This window comes from Lynx canadensis, chromosome D2, assembly GCF_007474595.2.
Source record: "Lynx canadensis isolate LIC74 chromosome D2, mLynCan4.pri.v2, whole genome shotgun sequence".
NCBI lineage: Eukaryota > Metazoa > Chordata > Mammalia > Carnivora > Felidae > Lynx > Lynx canadensis.
In genome coordinates, this window is record NC_044313.2 from 42,442,288 (window position 1) to 42,468,358 (window position 26,071).

A 26,071-nucleotide genomic window follows, 5' to 3' on the forward strand; every position below is an offset into this window, starting at 1 on the left:
GCATGGCTGACCCCATGGCTGGGGCAGGTACAGTACCAGATGACCCTGGAACATCTTTTCAGCCCCCCCCCCAAAGGTAAGAAGTGCTCAAAAAAAGATGGGCATGTGGAAAAAGCCTCAAGAGCCAACTTGAATTTCCAGGGGTCAAGTCTGAATCAACTTGAGCATCAAAACAAATAATGACCTCAATAGACTATAACTCATTGTATAAAATAAGAATCCATGAGTTCCTACTGATAATAAAAAATAAAGAAGGGAAGCTAGACCTCTTCCTTACAGAATGCCAATTAATAAATGTAAATGTACTAATGCAAGCAAAAGTCACTATTTTGTAACCACTGATTCACACTGGAATTACCAATGGCTGGGACAGTCTCAAATTATCTCCATAGCATAGTAATTACAAAGGGAAAACAACCAACTGTGCAGTGAAGACAGTAGGCATCGCCTCGAGTAAGGGATCGACAATGACATTATCGATAATGGCCTCCCAATGGGACACAAATATGTCCACAAACCCTCTGGCCTTTTTACTCTAGAAAATGTATCACAGAAGACAGAAACTGGAGAACTGTTTCAGATTGAAGAGTAAGGAGACAGGACAACTAAATGCAATGCGACAGATTCTGGGCCCAGAAAGTGTGCTCTCGAGGACTTTATTAGAATAAACTGGCAAAGGTCTGCAGGTTATAGTATTGCTGATAATTATAGTGTCAATGTCAACTTTCTTGATTTTGAAAACTGTACCTAATGGTTATGTAATAGAATATCCCTGAAATATTGAAAGAAACATGAGCTCTGTAATTTAATCCAAATAGTTCAGAAAAGGTGTATGTATGTATGTATGCACACACGTGTGCACAAACATTCCAAGACAAGCCTTTATGCCTGTATACACACACACACACACAGACTGATAAGGCAATTGTGGCAAAACGTAGTAGTTTATGAATCTGGGTGAAGGGTAAATGGCATTCTTTATACTATTTTTACAACTTTTCTGGAATTTTGAAGTTATTTTAAAAAAAAAAAGCTAAAATCAAATTTGGTGGAGGGGCACCTGAGTGGCTCAGTGGGTAAAACATCTGACTCCTGATTTCTGCTCGGGTCACGATCTCACAGTTCATTAGATCAAGCCTCGTGTTGGGCTCTGCACCGACAGAGTGGAGCCTGCTTGGGATCTCTCTCCTTCTCTCTCTCAAAATAAATAGACATTAAAAAAAAAAAACTTTGGTTTAATAAAACAACTTAGTAGATGGGCTGAAAAGAAGAAGGTAGGAGGGAACAAAGGAGAGACAGACTAAGAAATATGGAAGAAACATCCAGGACACCTAATATTTGCCTAATAGGAGTTCTAGAAAGAAAAGTAAAAGAAGGAAAGGGAGGAAATAGTGGAAGTTCTCAGGTTTAAGGAAAGGTTAAAATCATGCAGTTAGTACTAACACAAAGAAATGTATCCAGACATGGCAAGTTTAAACTTCAAAACATCAAAAAAAAAAAAAAATCCTGTTTCTTGAATGAAATAAATTAAATTACAGTGGACTGAATTAGACACATCAGACTTCTTACTGGCAATAGGGATGCTGGAAGTATCTTCAGTTAGATTCTATCTCCAGCCAAAGTCCTAGCCAAGAAGGAAGACAGAACCAAACAATAAGCTTTGATTTTTAAGTGTTTGATTGAAATGTCTTCCATAACAGTGTTGGTCTTTTATTTTGCCACGGCCTTTCGATCGTCTTTTTAATAGTTTTCACCGCTTACTCGGATTTTAGTCATGCAGCAAGTAGCAGCGAGCAGAGCAGCAGGTGCCCATCACCAACCTCAGTCATCAGCCAATTTTCACTTTGCTTTAAAAACGGCTCCCCTCTCAACGACGAAGGCCTTAGTTCTTTCTTCCTCTAGCTTGAAAATATTTTGAGTATTTCATACTGACCTTTGACTTTCAAATAACGGTAACATTTCAGGTTCCCTGTAGAAGGGATATTTAGAGCACTGAGGTGGAGGTAGGAAGCACTGGGGAAGCTGGAATCACCTTGAACTTCGTTCTGAGCAGACATGTGGACACTCAGTAAAACTAACTGGACAAAGGCCAGGACTATCCGGTTTAGAGGAGTTAACAGGCAGGCCACACATATTCCATCTAAACAGGAGAGTAACAATCTCTACCTCAAAGGGCAATTAGGGATTAACCTTTCAGCCCCAGCCTTGGCTTCGATCTGGAATATTTTTTGGGTGTACCTTCGCACTTGAACTAAGCCTCCTCTTGCTTTCCAGCTTTAGGGGGACTTGCCTCTTTCTGCTTTTAACCTGAGCTCACAGGACTGAACTCCAAGACCAGTGCAGTGCCCAGTGCCACTGGGTGGCCTCTGCCTTACACTGCTGGCTGGCTACCTTCGGTGCACCGTGTCTGCTTAGTCACGGCTGGACTGCTCCAAGGGCTGAAGCAAGGCTTTGCAGGAACACGCGTCTAACTTCATACAGTCTAAAGTGCCAGAAATTGTCCTTGTGCTAGCAACAGGCAGATAAATATTTCTCCAAGTGAGCGAAGATTTAATGACTGAATTAGTGTCTGTTTGAAACTACCTACAAGGATTAGATTATTCTGAAAGAATAGTGTCCTCATCCCTTAATGTTTACTCTAATAGTCCTACTACTACTATTAAAGAAACCTTGGAAATAGGCACTATTCCAACTAATCAGTGAGAGTAACAGATTATGCTGGGAAGGAAAAATGAATATACTGACCCAGGTTTTGAGTCAGCCTTTAACACATGGAAGGAAAGCTAGCAAGTATTTGATAGGCCCAAGAAATGCCTGATTCTTCTTTCCCAGGCTGCAGGGGAGTGTGTGCTATTGTTTCAAGAAAGCATCTTACAGTGAAACTAAATGGGGGTTCCTGTAAGGAATCTAGAATAGGCTATCTCCAACCATGCATCTTTTTTGGTAAGGAGACCATTGACTAGTCCCAAACCTTTTACGATGATTTAACATGTTCAACTGCCTAAGGCATCATAAGGTACATTGAATTTACACACAACTGCCCACAGCTCTGATTGGTGTTGGGAATATATGCAGGAGGGTAAATGAAACTGCTGCAGAACAGGAGAGCTATTGTCCCTCCTTGCATTTCCAGCTTTTAACAAAGCGTTTGCTGCAAGCAAGAACACTGTAAAGCCAGATAAATGGATTCCATTACTCTCAATAAAGAAACGAGTTACTGGGGCCACCTAGGTGGCTCAGTCGGTTAAGTGTCTGACTTAGGCTCAGGTCATGATCTCATGGTTTGTGAGTTCAAGCCCCACATTGGGCTCTGTGCTGATAGCTCAGAGCCTGGAGCTTGCTTTGGATTCTGTGTCTCCCTCTCTCTCTGCCCCTGCCCTGCTCGCACTCTGTTTCGGTCTCTCAAAAAGTGAATAAACGCTAAAAAAAAAAAAAAAAAGAAAAAGAAATGAGTTAAATGGGAACAAACCAGGCACTATGGTAGCAGAGAGAGATGGAAATTGGAAGGAACGTAGCGAGATGAACCCTCTCTTGACATGACTAGTGTGAGTGTCCACGAGAAACCCTCCGGGCAGAAATATGGCAACATTTAACCAAGAACCTTTGATTTTTTTCATCTTAAATATTCCTTTAAAAGTTCATATTCACTAGGCTCACTTTTAGGAATGTAATCTAAGAGAATAAATTCATGATTTAAAAGATTTAGGTATACGGATGTGCAATACATTCGTTATATTTTTGAAAACAATGGAAATAACCCAAATATTCAACAGGGAATTACAAAAATAAATTATTCCATCTACTTGTTGGAATATTATGCATTCAACTTTTTTTTTAAGTTGTTTCGATGGATATTAATGACATACTATGGTCTTAATTTTGTAGAAAGTATGCAGTAGAAAAGAGTGAAAGGCAACATCCAAAAGTGAATAGGGGTAACATGGCAGAATTGTGAGTGATTTTATTTGCTTCTTTATGCTTTTCTATGTTTTCCAAAGTTTCTGCAATGAGTGCATAGTTTTAGAATTAGAAAAAAAGTTTTTTTAGAGGGAAACAACCCTTCATTGTAATAGGTTTGTAACTTCTCTATCTACATGAAGGAAAGAGTGTGTGGTCACTTACCTGCTGTGTGTCCCACACTGGATTTCCAGTAGCTGAAATGCACATCTCAGAGACACGTGTACATACACTAACTTGCTATAAAATCTCACCAGACATGTGACTTTTGACACACAATACCGTCGGAGCAGAGTATCACAAAACACATCACTAAAGTATACTAAAATAAGGTTATTTACTTAAAAATGATACATTGGATGTAATCTATATATAGAACAAAGCAATTAATGGTAAACTTAATAAGGCACCTTTTAAACCAGATGCTGTACAAAATACATTTAGTGTGTTACATATCAAAGATGAATCTATATTTTTGGTGTTTTACAATTGCATAATAAAACTGCTTGTTTTTAACCCTTCTTTTGATGTCTATGTACAACTTCCCTAATTAAGCTATAATGATATTTTCATTTATACAATATATATACTACATTTTAGTTTTTAAATGGGCAAGGACAATGGTCACTAAAAGAGCTTAAATAATTCCACTGAAAGCATAGTACAGAGCACAAGCTAAAATTACAGTAATAGATTTACTCCTTTGCAAAAGCAGTATTCACATACTTTCCTTACGGGATGATCATCACACGTGGCTTCACGTGCTGCCGGCCGGAGATTTAATTTGGTGTTTATGCACAAGTCAGCTCTGTGCGGTTTTCCACTGTAACTCTCATAACAGCACTGAGGCAATACGATGAACTGCTACCCTATTTTAACACCTGACCCAAGCAAGTAATAAATACCACCCCTTTCGACAGTACAAGAGCTACAACAATCTTTTTTAGAAAATCAATTAGTATTTCTCCTGTTGAGGTTAATTTAGGTATTTGGAACATTTCCAAACAACGTGTATGAAAAGAAACATAAGTGATTTAATTTATAACATCTTGCCTGGAATAAATAATTCAATATCAAATTTGATCTTGGGCCAGTTTAAGAGATACATGATTTTTTAAAAGTTGTATTACATTTTTGTCCTAAATAGAAGTAAAACGTATGAAAGAAAAAGGTACTGAGTATTTTTAGACTGCATAAATAAAAAATCTGGCACGTTTTGTAAAACATAATTTTCAAAAGCTATAGGCCACTCTCTAAGTTTCGGGACACTTCTAATGTTGACCGAAATATCTTTTGTGAAGACATTTCCAGAGAAACTAGATTCAAGCTAAATTGTAAGTGGGGCCAAATAATGGCTCCTGGGGTTTTACAAATTATTAACTCTATAGTACTATGTAATACTTCCTCTTAGTCTTTAAATATTTCACTTGCTGGATGAACTTAGAAATTCAACAGTGAGAGTAGGAAGGAGAGAAGAAAATAAGTTTCATGCATATTTTTTGGACTTTAGTATTTCAAATATGGCATCATTTGCTTTCTAAAGAACATGCTATCTTAGAAAATATTTTAACTGAACAAGCCGCTGAAGTTAATTCTTGATACCACTTTTCATAGATCTATTTATTAAAAAAAAATCATTATAGTGGTCTTCTACTTATATACTATCTGTAATCGTCTGCTCTCACACTATTTTAACATTACTAAGAATAGAGTTTGCCTTTCTTTACATACTTTGTTATTAAGATGACAAATAATTTCCAAGATCTATAGTTTATCCAATAAAAAATAAAGCAACCTTAGATTACGATCAGAGCTCAGAATTGTTCTTAAATCACATGGCAACATGGATTAGAATCGGTCAGTACAGACACAGGGAGAACATTCTGAAAGAGCACGTTATTGCATACTATCAATATATACATTTACTGATTTTGATGAACACTTCAAACTTTAATTATGTTAGATGAAAACTACTAAGCTTAGTCAAAACTATTCAAGAAAATCTCAAATTTGTGAAGTTTCATGTATAAATAAGTAAGAGTTTCATCCTTAAACGCCAGTCAGATTTTTGGTAATGGATGGATATGTGCTCTGATTCCTCCCCTTTAAAGGTTTTTAACTATGTTGTGATATAATCACATTTATTTTATGTTACATTCAAAAAAAAACTATTCACTTTATGCACCCGTGAGCTGTTTGTTCAGGATAAGACATTAACAGGAAAAAGGCATTACAGAAGTGTAAGTTTAAGTAAATCAGAATTATTCCTTGGGATAACAAGGCATGCATAAAATATGTCGCATTGTACTGAATAATAGCTCTATGGAATAGACACAGGTAATGGCTACAGACATTTCATAGTCTATAGTCATATCACTAGATACTGAGCTTTTTTTGCCTGACTCTTCATTGTCATCACAAGTTATGGAACAGAAATCATACAACCAAAAGTCTCAAATGATTTAAATGCCCAAAATAGTTGTTGGTAAGTTTCTATCAGCCCTGAAATAGAAACTTCTAATTGGAGGATCCCTTCACAAAGAAAACATGAGATGACAGCATCTTATTGAAAGTCTATGCCTGAAATAACAAAGTCCTAGATTTGATATATGCTTTTGAATGCATTAATTCTGAAAATTTATATGTAGTTCTACTTTATAACTTCTTTTTTTTCTGATGATCTCTTAATTTTTTTCCCTTAAGAATGGGATATGAGGTACACAGGAGCTGGTTTCTACAGTATACATGTATGTACATATATAAAATATGGTTGTAAAGGAGGTGTTTTGCAAATAAAGCATATTACACACAAAATATAAATAACTTCCCTTTTAAAAGTTACTGAGAATAAAGAATATAGAACATGGTTATAGGCACTTACATTGCTATCAAATGCAGTAATTAGTAGTTCACTTCAATAAGAAGTGTTTTTCTTTAGAAGGTTCATGGCATTGGAAGTTCCAACTTTGGATAAGATGATTCTCAGGACAAAAGTAAGAATTACCAAAAAGAAAAAAAGAAAAGAAAGAGATGGAAAGAAGGGAGGGAGAGGAGGGGAGGGGAGAGGAAGCAGGTGGGGAGGGAGGGAGGGAGGGAGGAAGAAAAAGATGGTAATGAAAGGAAAACAGACCAAATTTACAGACACTTTAAACTTCTTTTGGCCTTTGTATCAACTTTCATGTTAAAAAATAAAGTTGGCAGAGAAGCTTGCTCACTTGCAAGGTAAATAAATGGCTTTTATGTGATTGGAGAATCTTGGTCAGATAATGCATTTTTAAAGCACAAAACCAACAGCCATCAATATCTTCCTGTGCATCCATAAATTCTTTTCTTCTAATTCGAATGGCAGCAGAAGAATCCTGGTGTGTGTGTGTGTGTGTGTGTGTGTGTGCGCGCGCGTGCACGTGTGTACACACCACCATCAAAGCATGACAAACTATCATAAACTAAGGAGTATCCCCAACAGATCATAATCCATAGGCTGTTTACAAAGGTGGGATACAAACAGATTAAACTTCCTTAGGTAGAAGGCAAAGTGTGTATTTCTCCATCTCCGCTGAATTCATTTGTCTTCTTAAGGCTTTCACAGAAAGCACCATTTTATGAACAGGGAATTCAGTACCCAGAGTCTGGAGACTTATTAATCAGGATTGAAGTCTTGATGTAGTTCATAAAAACCCAATTAAAAAAAAGGCATCAAAAACCACATTTAAAATAAAGCCGTCCATATATAAAGAACAAAGTGTTTAGAAGTTCCCAGCTTGTATTCTACAGAGTACTGAAAGGTTTAATATTAGCAGCCAGTGAAGGTGTAGTGAGGAAAGAGTCTGAGAACCAAGTTAGCATCCTTATTCTACTCTAATTCCACCCATTCCTTGGGTGAAAACAGTTCCTCCAGTCTAGAATTTCTCCTCAGGACTGTTTATCAAATCTTTACATCCTGGGATTCAACCATCTTGGCAAGTGTCTTCTTGATTCTCAGAGCTGTAAGTCTGGAGGCTGGATTATGGGCCCAGCATTCTGACATGAGCTTCAAAACTGCTCGTAGACACTGAAAAGTAAAGAGAGTGTGGTGAGCACATGAAGATCTTTGACGACACTTACCAACCACTTCAGGGGACGGAGCTCTGCTTACTTCATCACTGTTCCATCGATTGGACACAATTGGCCGCAAACGTTTGACACACACAACCTCACGCATATCTTCGTATGATGGATCATTGGGTACCATATTGTAATAAGGCAACTGGTACTCTTCTACTATCCCTGTAGGGAGTGAGAAGACACAGTGGGCACAAAAAATGTCAACCTACTCAGCACCTCTTACTCAACTATGGGAGTTAAAACAGATTCCTACACAAAGAAGAAAAGAATTAGAGTAACTGATTCACTTTTAACAGTAAATGTATGTTCTTCTCTTTTTCATGCCTAATTATTTTCTCTACCTCCATCCGGGTAGGGTCCTATGAAACTTATGGACTTAGCTATGTATATCCCTTAAAAAAAGTAAGGTGAAATGCTCATTTACCTTTTTAGTCTAATTATTTACATACATATTTGTTCTTACTAATGAATGCAGTTTTTATTTTTTATTCTACAGCAGAAAGACAACATGATTTGTGGGGAATAGTGAACATGGCAGGCCTGAGACTGCTGTCCTGAAGAGGCCTGCATAGAGGGCTGGCGCTGGGCCAGTGTCTGGGAAATTGCCAGGCAAACAGTCCCCTACACGCATATAAAACTTCTCCTAAGTGATAAGGTCGCTCACTGTGCCTAGATGGTTTGTGCAAACAATATGGTTTATGCTGAACACCTGTTCTCGTTCTAGGAGTTTGGAATTCTGGTACTTGCTAGGCGGAGGGTGCCCATGTAACCTGGCTCTAAAAATATCTTTGGGTACTAACTAGGTCTCTCATGAAGTTTCCTAGATGACAATATTTCACAAGTGTCCTAACTCACTGCTGGAGAGATTAAGCACATCCTGTGTGACTCCACTAGGAGAGGGCTTCTGGAGGCTTGTGCCCGATTTCCTCTGAACTTTGCTCCGTGCACTTTTCCCTTGGCTGACTTTATCTGTATTCTTTCACTGTAATAAATCTTAGCTGTGAGGACAACTATATGCTGAGTCCTGTGAGTCCTTGTAGTGAAATCACAAAATGTGGCAGTGGCCTTGATCCCCAACATATATGACTTCTAAGTTATATAAATGGAGCTGTTGCTTTTTCAATAATGAGGATATAAACATAACTGGAACCACATTAACTAGTCTTACCTCCTGTGATACAACGGCGAGCCATTTCCCAAATGATCAGGCCAAAGCTATAGATGTCGGCCATTATGTAGGGTTGGAAATGGTTTTTATTCAAGCTTTCATCCAGCACTTCTGGAGCCATGTAGCGTTTGGTGCCCACCCTGGTATTCAAGGGCACGTCAACTTCATTTGTGTCGCTGAAACAGAGACAATGTTCAGGTTGAGCGTCAGGAACAAAACAGTTTATCTACATGTGTATACACACACACACACACACACACACACACACACCCCATACATAAATATATGAAAAATAAAATTAAAACAAAACCTATCTACCTATCTACCTACCTACTTAATATCTCCACATTCCCTTAACAGAATTCCTTGGGGCCAGATAGACTTTAAAAGTTAGCATTTTCCAGATTTTAGAACAGTAACATACCCCTTAAATATGTTACATATCAAGTCAAGTTTTGTTACCAAACAAGTTTAGTGCCTCTTTAAGAAAAACGACAGTACTGAATATAAGAAAAAGTGGTAGATAATTATATCCCAGAACAAGTGAATATGAAAGTAAACTGAGAGGAATCATTTGTTTTTACCATTCCCACATGATAAACTCAGTCTCTGTGACACAGGATTACATTTTCTTCTTCTTTATGGATCCAATCCACTTAGTTCTGTTGTGAGTAATGTTTACATAATCATATTGACAATCAGTAATAAATGATGTTTATTGGTTTTTCAAATCTTGGACTACATTTTAGAGCTGGAAGACATGAATGCTTTGTTGCTCAGGCCCCCAATTCTGGCAGGTTCTGGAAACTACTCTGAATCTGAGATTAATATTATGTATTTTAGGTTTTCTTTTTTTCTTTTTTATTTTTTTTACATTTATTTATTTTTGAGAGAATCCGAAGCAAGCTCCAGGCTCCGAGCTGTCGGCACAGAGCCCGATGCGGGGCTCAAACTCACAAACCATGAGATCATGACCTGAGCCAAAGTTGGACGCTTAACCGGACTGAGCCACCCATGAGCCCCTATTTTAGGTTTTCTTAAACAGCACCTGACGAATAGTTGAGCCAAAGAACACCACAATGGCAAAGAACAACAACAGGATCAGAAGACTGTAACACAGGATCAGAAGACTGTAACCACTAGGGAAGAAGATTTCAATTTTAATATTAATTTATTACAGATGGACAGATGGAGTACTTCTATTTTATAACCTGAAAGGAATTCTGAAATGTAAATTGCCTGCTGTTTCCTAGAGTTATAACAATATGAAAATAGTTTCAATGGTTTCCTAAAAATTTGGTAATTCTATTTAAAAAATACTGACAATTTCAAATGGTGATGGAGAACGGTATACTGTTGTGGGAGTGTAAAGCAACGCATGGCCCCTGAAGGGGCAGCCTGCAATCACACTATCCTTTCATAGGCACCTACTCTTTGTTTAGCCTCCTCTCCAGGAATCCACCACAAACAAATACTTGTACAAGTGTTCGAGGATATTATAAATGGGTAAAATACAATGTTTATTAAAGTATTTTTTTAAAAAATAATAAAATACAGACAACTTTGATGCCCATCAGTTAGGTCATAGATGAAATAAACTATACTACATCTATATAATGGAAAACTTTGTATCAGTACTGTGAAAAAGAATGAAGCAGGGGTGCCTGCCTGGACGGTTCAGTTGGTTAAGCATCCAACTCTTGGTTTCAGCTCAGGTCATGATCTCACAGTTCATGAGTTAGAGTCCCACACTGGTTCCACGCTGACCGTGTGGAGCCTGCTTTGAATTCTCTCTCCAGCCCCCTGCCCTTCCTCCACAAGTGTGTGCATGCCCTCTCTCAAAATAAATAAATAAACTTTAAAAAAATGAAGCAGAGCTACATAAACTGAAATAGAATGATGTCTAAAACAATAAAAAGCAGGAAATCAAGAATTATGTACGGTAGGATGCAATTTTTGTAAAAAAAACAACAGAAAAAGAAAACACCAAGACCAAAAAATCCCCACTATTTCTTTAGAGAAGTAAGTACAAATACGTGTTTGGAACTCCACTATCCTGAATCCAAACAGGCAAATATCTTTTGGAGATTAAAATGACTTCAAAGCAGCAGGCAAAGAACCACTTACCTATTGAATTTAACAGCAAGGCCCAGGTCAGCAATACAGCAACTTCCATTTTTCTTAATGAGGATGTTTTTGCTTTTTAGGTCTCGATGAGCAATTGCAGGCTTTCCTTGGGTGCCATAAATTTCTGTGTGGAGGTGGCACAGACCACAGGCAGCTGAATAAGCCAACTTGAGTAGGGCTCTGGTGTCTAGTGTGGCACATTTCAGGAAATCATAGAGAGATCCGTTTTCATGGTAATCAGTAATCAAATAGAGCTGAGTCCAGGAGCCTGTACCTTTAATGTCTGCTGCTATAAAACCTGTTCAATTGATGAGTTTAAAAGGTTAGTTATCGGAGGTGTGTAGGAAGAATAATGAATGTTCATTCAGGATACAGAGAATAACCTAGGCATCATGTACAGATAAAAATTTAATTTGCCTAACAAAATCTCTTGAATGTGTTACCAATTTTTTCCTGCCATTTATACACACACCTCTACAATTCTGTAATACTTTTAAAATAATCTTAATGATAATCATGAAAACGACAATTGTACCACTAAGAAAAAGATCACATATCAGAAAATAACCTGGGGGGATGTTATCCGTATACATGATTCTCTAAGCATGAAAAACTACAAGAAGAAGGAATGTGGAAAAGCTCTGAAATTGAAAAGTGGACACATTACAATAATAAAGTTAAAATGTTCAACTAAGAGTCTGCTCCTAATTAAACCAACTCCCAATTGTCCATCAAGCCTCATCGCATCTGCCTTTCCGTCTGGCTCACTGACAAGCAGGTCCATGATACTAGGCTCCTTTCCTTCTTTTTTCTTGTCCTCTTTCCCTTCAGAAAAAGGCCAGTGAGTGCTGGGTTGAACAGCATTGCCCTCCCCCCCCATTTCAACTCATGTCCACTTGGTACCTGTAAATGTGACCTTATTTGGAATACGATCTTTGTAGGTGTAATCAAATTCAGATGCGGTCATATGACATCAGGATGCACCCTAACTTAACGACCAGCATCCTTACAAGAGGAGGGAAATTTGGACAGAGACACACAGGGGAGAAGGCCGTATGACAACAAACAGCAAGAGTGTGGTCTCCAAGCCAAGAAATGCCAAAAATTGCTGGCAATCACCAGAAGCTGGGAAGACAAGGAAGAGGCCTCTCCCGGAGCCTTCAAAGAACATGGCTCTGCTGACACCCTCGCTTTAAACTTCTGGCTTCTAACTCTGGGAAATAAATTTCTGTTGTTTTAAGCCACCCAGTTTGTGGTAATTTGTTATGACAGCACTAGGAAACTAATAGTTAAGTGTCTGGAATACTTGTGGCAATGCGCTATGCACTCTCGAAATTAAAGGGTAGGGAAATAGTAGCTGAAAAGTCAGGAAAGCTAAAGGAGTCTATGTACCCTACTGATCAGATCATACCTAAATTATTTTTCTACTTTGTAAATGAAGGTGGGGGGTAGTTTAATTTACAAAAGGCAAAAAGGTACATATAGTTAAAGTTATACTAGAAAACTGCTTAAATTACCTTTCAAAAACTTGGGTTTTGTTACTGTATGAGTAAGTCCAATAAACTAACACTACTTCCAATTTGAAACTCACTCTTGTTTTCTTAGTTGGATAGTAAATAAAGTGGTTGGTGGGCATTCAGGATTGTTTTGTACTTAAACTGTTGTATTCTCCTGGGTCTCCTTCAGCCAAACACACATAAGCGAATTCATGTATATTTTCAAAGCCCATGTAGCAGGGTTCTATCTGCACCCCACTAACCGTGTCAGAGTATAGAATCGACTGAAACCGAACGTGTACCCACCAAGTATGTTTTCATGGCGCATCAGCACTGTCTGATAGATTTCCGTTTCTCGAAACCAGCTAGCTTCTTCAGTGGTGAAAAATACTTTGACTGCCACTTTTTCACCACGCCATTTACCCATCCATACTTCTCCATATCGGCCTTTACCGACTTGCCGGACCATCTGAATCTGTTTGGCAATAGTTCGCTGCACCTTCATAGAAAAAGGTAAAATGTTTGTGGAGTTCCTGATGAAAGGAACCTACTAAGACTGAGAAAGTGGTCTGATGGCCCATCCCAACAAAAAGGATGGGATGTACGACCAGTCAATAGCCCTGTTAGAATTTATAACATATTTAAAAGTAGATGAAACAATGCACAACATATTTTGTGAAATCACACACTAACGGATTGGTCAATGTGGCAGACCGTTTGCAAAAATGGTCAAAATAATTCCACTCCTAGTCCACACCCCCTTGGGTAGTCTCCTCCACAGACTCTGGGCATGGCCATGTGACTTGCTCTTGGCAACAGAACAACGTGATACAAGTGGAGACCTGAAAAGTGTCTGTGCTCTGGGGCTCGCCCTTTCTTGCTGAGCTGGGGAACTCTGTGACTGATGAACGATACCACGGGAAGCCCTGGCCATGTCTGGGAGCATCCAGCTCCAGCCGGGCAACTCTAGAGAAGGAACTGTCCAGCAGACCCACAGAATCATGAGGGATAATAAATATTTATTGCTCAAGCCACTAAGCTCGGGGTGCTTTATCATGCAGCAAAATCCAAATGACAGTTACCAATCTTCCACTCAAGTCTGGAAGACCCTACGTGATCTGGCTCCCACCTGACTCTCCAGCCTCATCATCTGCTATAATCACCCACCCACCACCCCTCTTATTTCTCTTCTTTCAGCTTTCAGAATTCACTTAAGGGTGTTATTTCTCTGTGGAACACCTTCATAGCACACGTATACCTCGCAGCTGCTACACTTCTCACAATTATAATTTTATTATTATGTATACATGTATTTGTTTGAACTCTATTCCCTTCTACTCACAGAATATAGGGATTTGTTTAGGGCAATACCTAAAGTACAAGTATTTTCATTGAATCAAAGATGCACACGGATTGCTACCTTTCATTTTCAGAAGCACTAGTGGTCATTCTAAATTAATAAGAACCCTAAGGTCCACGTTGGAAATGCAGTTAAAATGGACTAGATTTTGTGCATACCTAAACTGACTTAACTTTATGTATCATTTATTACAGAATCCTTTTATAGTTTTTAAAGAAAGTCAGGATTATTGAGGCATAATTTACATACAACAAAATCTACTCTTTTTGAGGACTGTGTTTTGACAAATGTATACAGTAATGCAACCACCAACACCCCAATTAAGATATAGAACGTTCCCAGGACCCAAGAAAGTTCCCTCCTGCCTCTTTAAAGTCAACCCCCCCCCCCCCCCCCGCAAGGCGCTGGTATCACTGATCTGTTTTCTTTCCCTACAGTTTTGCCTTTTCTAGAATATCACATAAATGAAAACACACAGTATGTAGTCTTTTGTCTGGCTTTTTCCACTTAGCATAAAACATTTTGAAATTCATCTGTATTGTTGCTGCCTGTATCACTAGTTTCTTTTTATGGAAGAGTGGTATTCCACTGTATGAATATACTATGATTTGTTTATCCATTTACCAGCTGATGGATTTGGGGGCTGTTTACAACCCTATGTCTTACAAACAAAGCTGCTGTGAACATTCACATTCAGGTCTTTGTGTGGGCACGTCTGCATATCTCTTTGGTAAATACTTAGTGGAAGAACTTTCACTGTATAGAAAGTATAAACTTAACTTTTCAGTCAACTGTCAACCTGTTTCCCAAAGTGGCTGAAATATTTTCATTCCCATCAGCAATGTATGAGGTATCTAGCTGATCTATATTCTTTTCAGCACTTAATGTTCTCAGCCTTAGCCACACTAGTGGATGTGCAGTGTCTTGCTTTAATGTTTAATTTGCATTTGCCTGATGCTGCTGAGCACCTTTTCATGTGCTTCTTTGCCATTCTTTTATCTTCTTTTGGGAAGTATCTGTTCAAAATTTTGTCCATTTTTAAAAACTGGGTAGCCTTATTACTGAATTATAAATGTTCTTTATACATGCTGCAATAGAAATTCTCTCAGATCTGCATTGTCAGTTTGTGACTTATTTTTTCCTTTGTTTAAGTGTCTTCTGAATAGGAAGTTTTAAATTTTGAGAAATCCCAATTCACCGGGGCGCCTGGGTGGCTCAGTAGGTTAAGCATCCAACTCTTGGTTTTGGCTCAGGTCAGGATCTCACGGTTTCGTGAGTTCAAGCCCCACGTTGGGCTCTGCACTGGCAGCACAGAGCCTGCTTGGGATTCCCTCTCCTCCCCTCTCTCTCTGCCTCTCCCCCACTTGCACTGTCTCGGTCTCTCTCAAAATAAATAAACTTAAAAAAAAAACAAAGTCCAATGTATCATTTAAAAAAATGATTCATGCCTTTTGTGCGCTAAGAAACCCTTGCTTAACCCAAGGTCACAATGATTTTCTAAAACATTTTCTTTGAAGGGTTTTATACTTCAACTTTTACATTTAGGTCTATGAACCATTTCAAAGTAATTTTGTATTTGGAGATAAGGGTTGAGATATACTTTTTGGCAAACGTATGCCCAATCTTCCCTACACCGTTTGTTGAACAGACTGTCTTCTCCCCACTGAATTACTCTGGCACCCAATTCAAGTGATATTTGTATCCATTTCTATACTCTCCATTCTCTTCCACTGATATACATACTTATATGTAAGGATCACACTGTGCTGATTATTGTAGCTTTATAGTAAGTACAGAAATCAGGTAGTGAATCTTTATTCTTTTTCCAAATTGCTTTGACTCTTCTACGAGGTCCTTTGCATTTCCGTATAAATGTTAGAATCAGCTTATCAATTTCTAAAAAGTTTGCTCTGATTTCATATTGAATGCAAACTCTAAATCAATTTAGGATCATTGAAATTTTAATACTGCATCTACTGATTCACAGACAGGATAGACATCTCCCTTTATTTAGGGTTTTGTTAATTTTTTGGCAATGTTTTCTAATTTTCAGTGCACAGGTCTTATATACATTTTGTTAAGCTTATTCTAAAATATATGATGTCTTTTAAAGCTATTTTAAATGATACTGCTTTAAAATTTTTAATTCCTGGGGTGCCAGGGCAGCTCAGTTGGTTGAGTGCCTGACTTCAGCTCAGGTCATGATCTCACAATTCGTGAATTTGAGCCCAGTGTCAGGCTCTGGGCTGACGCTCGGAGCCTGGAGCTGGCTTTGGATTCTGTGTCTTCCTCTCTCTCTGCCCCTCCCCTGATTGCACGCTCTCTCTCTCAAAAATAAACATTAAAATACATTTTTTAAAATAAAACATTAATTCCTAACCACTCGTTGCCAGTGTACCTAAATTCAATGATTTCTGTACAGTGACCATATATTCTGCAACCCTGATAAACTCACTTTACGGTACCATCCTTGAGATTTTCTATGTAGATATCATGTGGTCTGCATATGAAGACAGTTTTACTTTTACCTTTCCAATTCAATTACAGAATTCAATAAATTTAAAAATCAGAGATCAATGTATTTAAACAAATGCAATTAAATTAAAAATATATCTGGATCTCTAGTACTTATTAATTTGAAATAGTTATACTTCTCCCAGCCAATGAGTTTAACCTTAGATGCAAAGAATTTATATCTGATTCCTCTACAAGTTGGCTGTTAAAAGCAAAACTTGAGAGTTAACTCTAGCATTTATATAGCGCCTCATGATCACGTTTTTCCCCCTAATTTTGTTTGAGACTCTATCTTAATTGCCTGTTCTATTTTTCTTGTTTCATACTTCTTGTTTTTAACTGATTTCTCCTTGCATTACGGTAGCTATCTTTCTAAGTAAGAAGGGAAAAAAATGTGTGTTTAGTAACGTTCCCTACTCTGTAGCAAATATGCTGTGTATGATCATATGAGGACAAATTCTGTATCGATAAACCATTTGTGTTTGTATGACATTTTATCTTACCAATAAGGGTAGTCCAGATCCACTACCAGAACTCTGTGACTGGTCAATAAGGTCTTTTAATGATTCTCCAACCGGAATAAATGCTTCATCTTGTTCCAAATCACGATTGTAACGACGTCTGCTTGAGATGCTCTTGCAATAATGTCTTTTGAAAAAGCAGAAAATAAGCTACATTAAAATTCTAAAACTATAAAATTCTAGGGTTAAGAAAAATGTTGAGGTTGTCGACACCATCTTTCCTTTAGATAGGATCACATCCAAATTAGTCTTACAGGATAATATATTCTCTGTTAAAATAATATCCAGAAATGGAGCTTGTGAAGTAGAGTTCTATATATATGTTAAAATGCAATTTTTTTTCTACTTAAAGAACATCCTTTAACATATTTTGTGGTCCAAATCTGCTGGATATGAATTCTTTCAAGCTTTTGTATGTGTGTCTTTAGTTCACCTTCATTTTTTTGTTTATTTATTTAGAGACAGAGACAGAATCCCAAGCAGGCTCTGCACTGTCAGCACAGAGTCCCACACAGGGCTCGATCTCATGAACCTTGACATCATGACCGGAACTGAAACCAAGAGTTAGATGCTTAACTGACTGAGCCACCCAGGTACCCCAGTTTACCTTCATTTTTGAAAGTATTTTCTCTGCATATAGAATTCTAGGTTTATGACTTTTTACCCCTTGAGTACTTTAAAGATTCTGCTCTATGCACACTGTTTCCCCTGAAAAGTTGGCTACCATCCTTACCCATCTTCCTCTGCACCTAATCTGCCTTTTCTCTGGCTGCAATTAAGATTTTTTTCCTTTATCACTGGTTTTGAGCTATTTGATAATGATGTGCCTTGGTGTAGATTTCTTTTTGTTGCTTGTACTTTGGCTCTATGGGTTTACAGTTCTAATTAAATTTGAAAAAAATTTGGTCATTATTTTTAAAAATAATTTGCTCTCTCCCCTCTTTTGGGAAGTCCAATTATATATACAGTTGACCACTGAAAAAAACATGGGTTTGAACTGCATGGATCCATTTAAGTGTAGATTTTTTTTTCAATACAGCACAGTACTACATATACATGTATTTTCTTTTCCTCATGATTTTCTTGACACATTTTCTTTTCTTTAGCTTACTCTAAGAATACAACATATAATACACACAACCTAAAAAATACGTGTTAATCAAGTGTTTATGTTATTGAAAAGGCTTCCAGTCAACAGTAGGCTATTAGTAGTTAAGTTTTGGGGGAGTCAGTTATACACAGATTTTGACTGCACAGGGGTTGGTTCCCCAAACCTCTGCACTATTCAACTGTCAACTGTATATACATTAGGTTGCATGAAGTCCCACAGTTCACTGGTGCTCATTTTTTTTTTTTCATTTTAGTGTTTTTTTTTTTTTTTTTTTTTTTTTATTTGAGAGAGAGAGAGAGGACATGTGAGGAAGATGGACAGAGGGAGAGAGAGAGAAAAAACCTTAAGCAGGCCAAGCTCAGCCTGATGCGGGGCTTAATCCCATGACCCTGGGATCATGACCCAAGCAAAACCAAGAGTCAGACACCCAACCGACTGAGCTGCCCAGGCGTCCTATCAATTTATTTTTAAAATATGTATTGATGGTTTAGTTTGTTTAGTTTCTCTTGCAGTGTCTTCATGTCTACTCATATTTTCTTCTACAGTATCTAATCTGTCATTAATCTCATCCAGTGTATATTTCATCTCAGGTATTATAGATTTCATTTTCTAAAGTCTGATATGGGTCTCTTTTAGATCTTCCAAGTCTCTATTTCACTTTTTGAACATATAAAATACAGTTATAATAACTATTTTAATGCCCCTATCCACTAAATTCTAAAACTTCGATCAGTTTTCGGTTGGTGTTTTGATTCCTCATTACTGGTTGTATTAGTTGTATACCTGGTAATTGTTGACTAGATGGCAGATACTGTGAATTTTACCTTGTTGGTGCTGGGTGTTTTTATATTCTTCTAAATATTCTTATTTATTATTTATTATTTTAAAGAAAGAGAGAGACAGCATGAACGGGGAAGAGAGACAGAGGAAGACTGAGACAGAATCTCAAGCAGGCTCCACACTCAACAAGGACCCCAACGCTGGCCTTGATCCAATGACCCTGGGATCATGACCTGAACCAAAATCAAGAGTCAGAAGAGTCAGTCAGTCAACTGACTGAACTACCCAGGCACCCCTCTAAATATCCTTGAACTTTGCTCTAGGATGCAGCTATTTGAAAACAGTATACTCCTTCTGAGGTGGGACCAATGTCATGTTTAGTTTAGAGCTAATTATTCCCCAATACTGAAGCAAGACCCTTCTGAGTACTCTAACCAAAGCCCTGGGGATTATGAGGTTTTCAAGTCTCCCAGGTGATGGAAACAGACACTATTCCCAGACTTGTGTGAGCACTGAACACTGTTTCCTTCGATCTTTTCAGGCATTCTTACCCAGTCTTGGGCAGTTTCCTCACTTGTACATGCTGATAAAGATTCAGCTGAATATTTGATAAGAACCTTCTGCAGATGTCCAGAGTTCTTTCCCTGTGAAGTTCTCTCCTCTTTAGTACTCTGTTATTCATACCCCAGACTCAGCTACATCTCCTTGAGCCAGAGCCTGATGGGCTACACCTGGGTTCCTCCTATGTCCTACAGCTAGAAACTCTCTCCAGGCAATATGGTGGGCAATCATAAGGCTTACTTCATTTGTCTCCTGTTTTTCAGGGATTAGTGCCCTCACTGCCTCATTGGCAACTACTGATACATGAGTGGAGCTTACTGATTACAGACTTCACTGTGAGATAACTGCCTGGGCCATTTCACTGGGCCCATGGAGGTGAGTATATTTAGGTTTTTTTCTCTTGGGCTGGATGGATTTCCCCAAGAAGATTCTTCCTATTTCTTGTTTGAATAAGTCTGCCTAACAGAGTTCTGGGAGGGTTGAGGGGCCCACCAATAAGTATATAAATGTTCACTTTACCTCCATGTTTTCACTATAATATCTCACCCTCAATAATGTGATGCCACAACTAAGAATCTTATCTTTGTTCTTTTTCTTTTTTTTTTAAAGATTTTTATTTATTTTTGAGAGACAAAGATAGACAGAGCATGAGTGGGGGACGGACAGAGAGAGAGGGAGACACAGGATCCGAAGCAGGCTCCAGGCTCTGAGCTGTCAGCACAGGGCCCGATGCAGGGCTCGAACTCAGGAACCTCGAGATCATGACCTGAGCTGAAGTCAGACACTTAACCGACTGAGCCACCCAGGCGCCCCTCTTTGTTCTTTACAGAGAAACTTCTAGCTTTCTGTCAGGGAGATAGTAGGGGTGACTGTTCTGAACAAGAGTAGGGGTCTCAACATCTGTGGGACTTGTCATCCAAGATGGACCACAACATTCTCACCTCCCGGTATGTAAGTCCCTGTTTCCCTTCCATAATGTTTTAGGGCTGACCTGTGTGACCAACACAATGTGGCAGAAGTGATGGTGTAACTTTGGAGTCTAGATCGTAAACAGCATTGCAGCTTCCACCTTGATCTCTTGAATCACTCACCCTAGGAGGAAGAAGCCAGTCTTCATGCTGCAAGGATACTCATACAGCTCTGTTAAGAGGCTCACATCAGAGAAACTAAGCTCCCCTGTCAACCTGTGAGCATCAGAAGTGAGCTACCTTGGAAAGTAATCTACCAGCTCTAGTCAAGCCTTTAGGTGAGCACAGCTCCTGCTGACATCTGACTGGACCTTATCAAAGATTCTGACGTGCAGTCAGTCACTCCTGAATTTCTGACCCACAGTGAGAGATAATAATTGCTGTTTTAAGCGACTATGTTTGGGAGTGATTTCCTAATGCAGTATTGCGTAACACAGCATCTGACTTTCTAAAAATAGACTTTCAAGCAATCCTCTTGGTTTTACTGCCACTCTCAGCTTTACTCCCAGAGGTAACTGGTGCTGCCAATTTTCGAGCTTCTTGGGGAATTCTATAGTATAAACTGGTTGCACCTTTACTTTCTCAAATTCTAGCCTAGGAGTCTGATTTTGTAGGTCCGCAAAGTCACTTACTACTCATCCAAAAGTTTCCCAAGTTCCAAAGGTTTTGTTGTTGTTGTTTTTTGCTATTATCTGGTATCCCGTTCTCCTTGTCCTAGCTGGACAAAGAAGGTAAAAACTATTGCTTTTTCACTGGAGGCAGCAAAAGGGAGATGCTCAATCTGTCTCTTTATCTAAGAATTTCTGCCAGTATTACAGGTGGAAAACAGTATCTCAGTATGATTTTAATTTCTATTTTTCATATTGTGAATATTCTTGAGTCATCTTTTTATTTTTCTTTTCAGAGCTGTAAGTATTTCCTTTTAGATAAATGTGAGTTCAGTTTGGGGGGAATGTTTTCCCATTGAACTGCTAAGTTTTTTGTTTTTGATTTATAAAAGCTCTCTATATTTGAGAAATCAGCTCTTTGTAATATGAGATACCAATATTTTTCACTCTTTGTCTTCTGTTTATGGTGGTTTCTGCCACATAGTAAAGTTTTATTTTTATGTACTTGACGCAAGTTTTTCTTTTTTAAGGTTTTATTTTCTGTGTATGGGGTGTTTTTCTTTGCTTCTTGGTTTTATGTCAGTCACAGGTCTTCCACACTGAGATTATTTTTTTAAATTCTTCTATGGTCTGTTCCAGTTCTTTAATCAGTTAATGTTACGTATTTAGATCCAAGATGGGTAAAACTTATTACGATGTAGGTTACTGACTGAACTTCATCTTTTTCTTTTTTTTTAAAGAGGGGGTGGAGGGAGAGAGGGGGGGAGAGAGAGAGACAGAGACAGAGACAGAGACAGAGAAAGAAAATTAAGCAGGCTACACACCCAGCATGGAGCCTGATGTGGGGCTCGATCCCACAACTGTGAGATCATGACCTGAGCCAAAATCAAGAGTCAACCAACTCTCAACTAAACAAGCTAACTATACACCCCTCATGTTTTTCTATATAGCCACCTACTACTAAATCCATTTGTCAAATAATCCATGTTTTCCCCAGTGATCTGGAATGTTACCTTTACCATATACTAAATTTACTTATATACTGGGGTCTATTTATGGGTCTAGGAACCTGTTCCACTGATCTCTCAGTCTATTCATATGCCAATAAGATAATGCTTTATTATTGAAGTTTATCCCCTCCTCTTATTCCTCTTCTCTTTTGGCATCTGTCTTCTGAAATCATGACTAACCACAAACAATTCTGAAGCCCCAAGTAACTAAAGAACGATAACGCAGTTGTCTTCTTGGGACAGATTTTAAACATTCAGATACAAAAAGTTCAATATTCCATAAATAAGAAAAATCCTAAGTACTCATGAACAAGAAGTATAAAGTTGGGTTCAATTAACTGATTAATAGTAAGGTCCTCTTTTTCCTTAAGAAAAATATAATCTGGTTAGTTAAAGAAGACAGACCCAGAGAATACAAGTTAATGGTGTTTGAACTGCATTCAGTGGTCAATAACTTATGCCCATTGCCTTTTAAAGAACTACTTACATCTAATATTCAACAACATATTTTATGTAAAAATAATGATCTTACTTGTAACAAAAGCAGCTGGAGAAGATGATCATAGCAACTATGCAGACAGCCATTGAAATGAGCACAACCAGCCAGCGAATGCTGCCATCAAAAAATGGACCTGACAAGGGAAGTGAACAACAAAGCACACATTTGATCTCTTCATCACATACGAAAGGAGAAAAATAACTTGGGAGTGTTAAATTCTAGAAAGCTTGCTTACTGTCAAAATCAGAAAATATTTTACTGAAAATCACAATCACCCTCTTCTAGACGAACCTACCTATGACAACAGGGGGCAGTGTAGGTTGTAAATACTGGTTACATAAATTGGTCCGACAACATTCTATCGTCCGCCGTAGCTGTGCTTTTGGTGAATCCTAGAGGAAGAGTAAGGACAAAATTAAAAATGGCTTGATATTTTCAGGTGAGAATGAGGGTTTTTTTTTTTTTTTTAATATTCATGAACACAATTTCTAGCTCTGTTGAGTGAAAAGGACCTGCAAGTTTTATGTGTTAAGAAAAGATTATCAAAAAATTATTTGTGTTGAAATAGTGTTATAAGGATTGTAAAATGGTATTTCTTAAGAACATATGTATGTGGATGATGTGTTGGAACACTGGACTATAACTAAATTATAAACAAAAGTTCACAAGTATTTTTCACCAAAACTTTGGCATATCTTAATGTATTACTATTCACCTGTTTGTAGTAGTAAAAATCTAAGTCATGAGATCTTTTCCTAAAAAACATGGGTAATACACTTTATTGCAGTGATGAACTAGTAGGGTGCACAGGATCTCACAGCAGCACCGAGACGACTTAAGTGGAGGGCGTTGTAGTCTAAAGAAAGGAGACATGAGGAAAAGTAGTCGAGGAGGTAGAAGATACTGCGGAGTCTGCACAGAACAACTATGTTGAGACTAAGGAACCCAATGCAGAAGCAAGTTAAAGCAGATGTGGTGAGGACAAAGGCAAAATGCAGAAACCATACTCCTGAGAGTTTCTTAGAGACCACCGGCCAGAGAGGAGATGTGTCCCTGACAGATCAGAAAATGAGCACAGGAAAGGACTTCAGTCAAGAGAGCAGACATCAACAATTATGTGTGAAGTTTTACGTGATTGGTACAGTACTTGACAAGTTATTAACTTGAATGCTGACATTTCAGCACTGCCTGGGAAAACTGCCATTCTGGACCAAAATAGCAACAGAAAGGAATTGCTTGTCATTATAAAAGTAGCAGGAACATAAGCAGAAACTGACCATGTTATTCTTAAGTATCAGATGGCCAAAACAGAAAAACCTCAGTATAATCAAGTATTACTTTAAAAAGGTGAATGAATAGGAGTCCACGACTTGATCCTACCAAGAAAGATGGGTTGAGAGTATTGGGAAATTTCCAAAAGCACAAGTTTTCCATTTTAACTAAATTTTTAATGTTAAAAAAGTTTTACTTAAAAAAAAAAGTTATTTTTTTAATGTTTTATTTTTTGAGAGACAGAGACAGAGGGTGACCAGGGGAGGGAGGGGCAGACAGAGGAGACACAGAATCTGAAGCAGACTCCAGGCTCTGAGCTGTCTGCACAGAGCCCGACGCAGGGCTTGAACCCACAAACACGAGATCATGACCTGAGCTGAAGTCAGACACTCAACTGACTGGGCCACCCACATGCCCCCAAACAGTTTTACTTTTAAATGACCATAAAGAGAAAGAAAAGAGAGAGATGTTAGGAGTTACACAAATGACTCTGAAATAACCCCAGATCGAGAACATTTACATGAAGGAGGGAATGGAGAGTATATTAACTGAAGGTGAATAAAAGGACTACGAAGCATCTACAAACAGTTGCAGGAAGGCTAATGTTCAAAATGAGCTTAGCCCTGCAGAAGACAAAATGTAAAGAACAACCAAGAAGGGGTTTCTCTAGCAATGCTAGAAGACCGCCAAGCAATGGATGTGTTGCTGAAAACCAGGAGGTGATGGAGGACAAGGAAAAAGCACTGTTACATGGCAGCTGCTTTCCCAGACGCCGGAAGAGACCCTCCAGGGCTTCTGTATTCTTGGTGAATGGCTGCCCTCATGATCACACCCTGGCAAGAGAACACTTTGAGAGGGCTGGAAGGCAGGTGTGACAGGAAGAATTTAGAAAGGACAAGTGTTGGAAACTGAAGAGCTAAATGTTAGACTCTTTCTTATGTTAAAAGAACACAGACTGTGAAGTTTAACAACTAATTTATATTAGTGAAGTCAATTTGTGATACGCCTCGTTTAGGGGCATGCAAGATACGGGTTATTACTGCTGAGCTCACTGCTCTAACCATAGTTCTTCCTTCAATATTTTTAGTGATTAAAAAAATGTATAGAATATGTGGTTGATAAACATGCAAATGGCATAAAACTGCAAGAAATAATTAAATTATCATCCCCCCCCCCCCCCAAATCCTGCCAAATTACAGCAAGGGCTAATTCGTTTTTTGGTTTGTTTTTTTTTTTTTTTTTTTTACATTTATTTACTTATTTATTTTTGAGAGACAGAGAAAGACAGAGCACAAGCAGGGGATGGGCAGAGAGAGAAGGAGACCTAGAATCCGAAGCAGGCTCCAGGCTCCGAGCTGTCAGCACAGAGCCCAACGTGGGGCTCAAACCCACAAACTGAAATCATGACCTGAGCTGAAGTCAGATGCTCAACCGACTGAGCCACCCAGGCACCCCCAAAGGGCTAATTCTAATATGATAAAATTTAACATAGACAGGTATATAACAACTATTCTCAAAAACTCATTCCATTTCCATCCTCTTATTTGTGGCAAGAAACCAAAGAATCAATATAGAATCTAAGAGATATGGTTCAGCAGTAGCATAAGTGGTAGACGGGGATTTTAGCTGACAGGTAGCTCAGTATGTTTCAAAGTGTGGTGTAACAATCCAACATCCAACATCCAACATGAGATCTGGCTGTATTTAGGAAAAGGAAAGGAGTTACTTATTCTCTGCGTTCCCCCCTCCCACCCCAGGTCGGACCACACTCAATTCTGCATATTATGCTGAGAAATCAGTGTAACTCTGAAGCTGATCAGACATGGAGCAGTGGAGGGGACTGTGAGCTATCATTTTCACCTATAGGCAAAGACTATAGGAATGGGGAGGAACACAGGACCACACAAACAGACCAAAAAACTTCCTTCACACAGTAAAAGGCTGTCATATGAAAGAGGCTTTAGATTTGATCCAAAGGGGCAGGGAGAGATTTGTAGTCATTAGGAGGAAAAGCT

At 38.4% G+C, this 26,071-nt stretch overlaps 1 protein-coding gene across 1 annotated transcript in view; it reads right to left on the minus strand.

The window, feature by feature from the left end:
* Positions 1–4,275: 4,275 nt before the first annotated feature.
* Positions 4,276–26,071, minus strand: part of BMPR1A (bone morphogenetic protein receptor type 1A) — a 137,472-nt gene continuing 115,676 nt past the window's right edge. The window contains exons 6-13 of the mRNA XM_030334758.1: positions 23,080–23,176; positions 22,818–22,917; positions 17,230–17,374; positions 13,159–13,351; positions 11,357–11,654; positions 9,230–9,405; positions 8,093–8,223; positions 4,276–8,008 (exon numbers count right to left, since the gene is read on the minus strand). Of these exons, the coding sequence (XP_030190618.1) occupies positions 7,883–8,008; positions 8,093–8,223; positions 9,230–9,405; positions 11,357–11,654; positions 13,159–13,351; positions 17,230–17,374; positions 22,818–22,917; positions 23,080–23,176 (1,266 nt within the window). The 3' untranslated portion in view covers positions 4,276–7,882. The remainder of the gene's footprint in view (positions 8,009–8,092; positions 8,224–9,229; positions 9,406–11,356; positions 11,655–13,158; positions 13,352–17,229; positions 17,375–22,817; positions 22,918–23,079; positions 23,177–26,071) is intronic.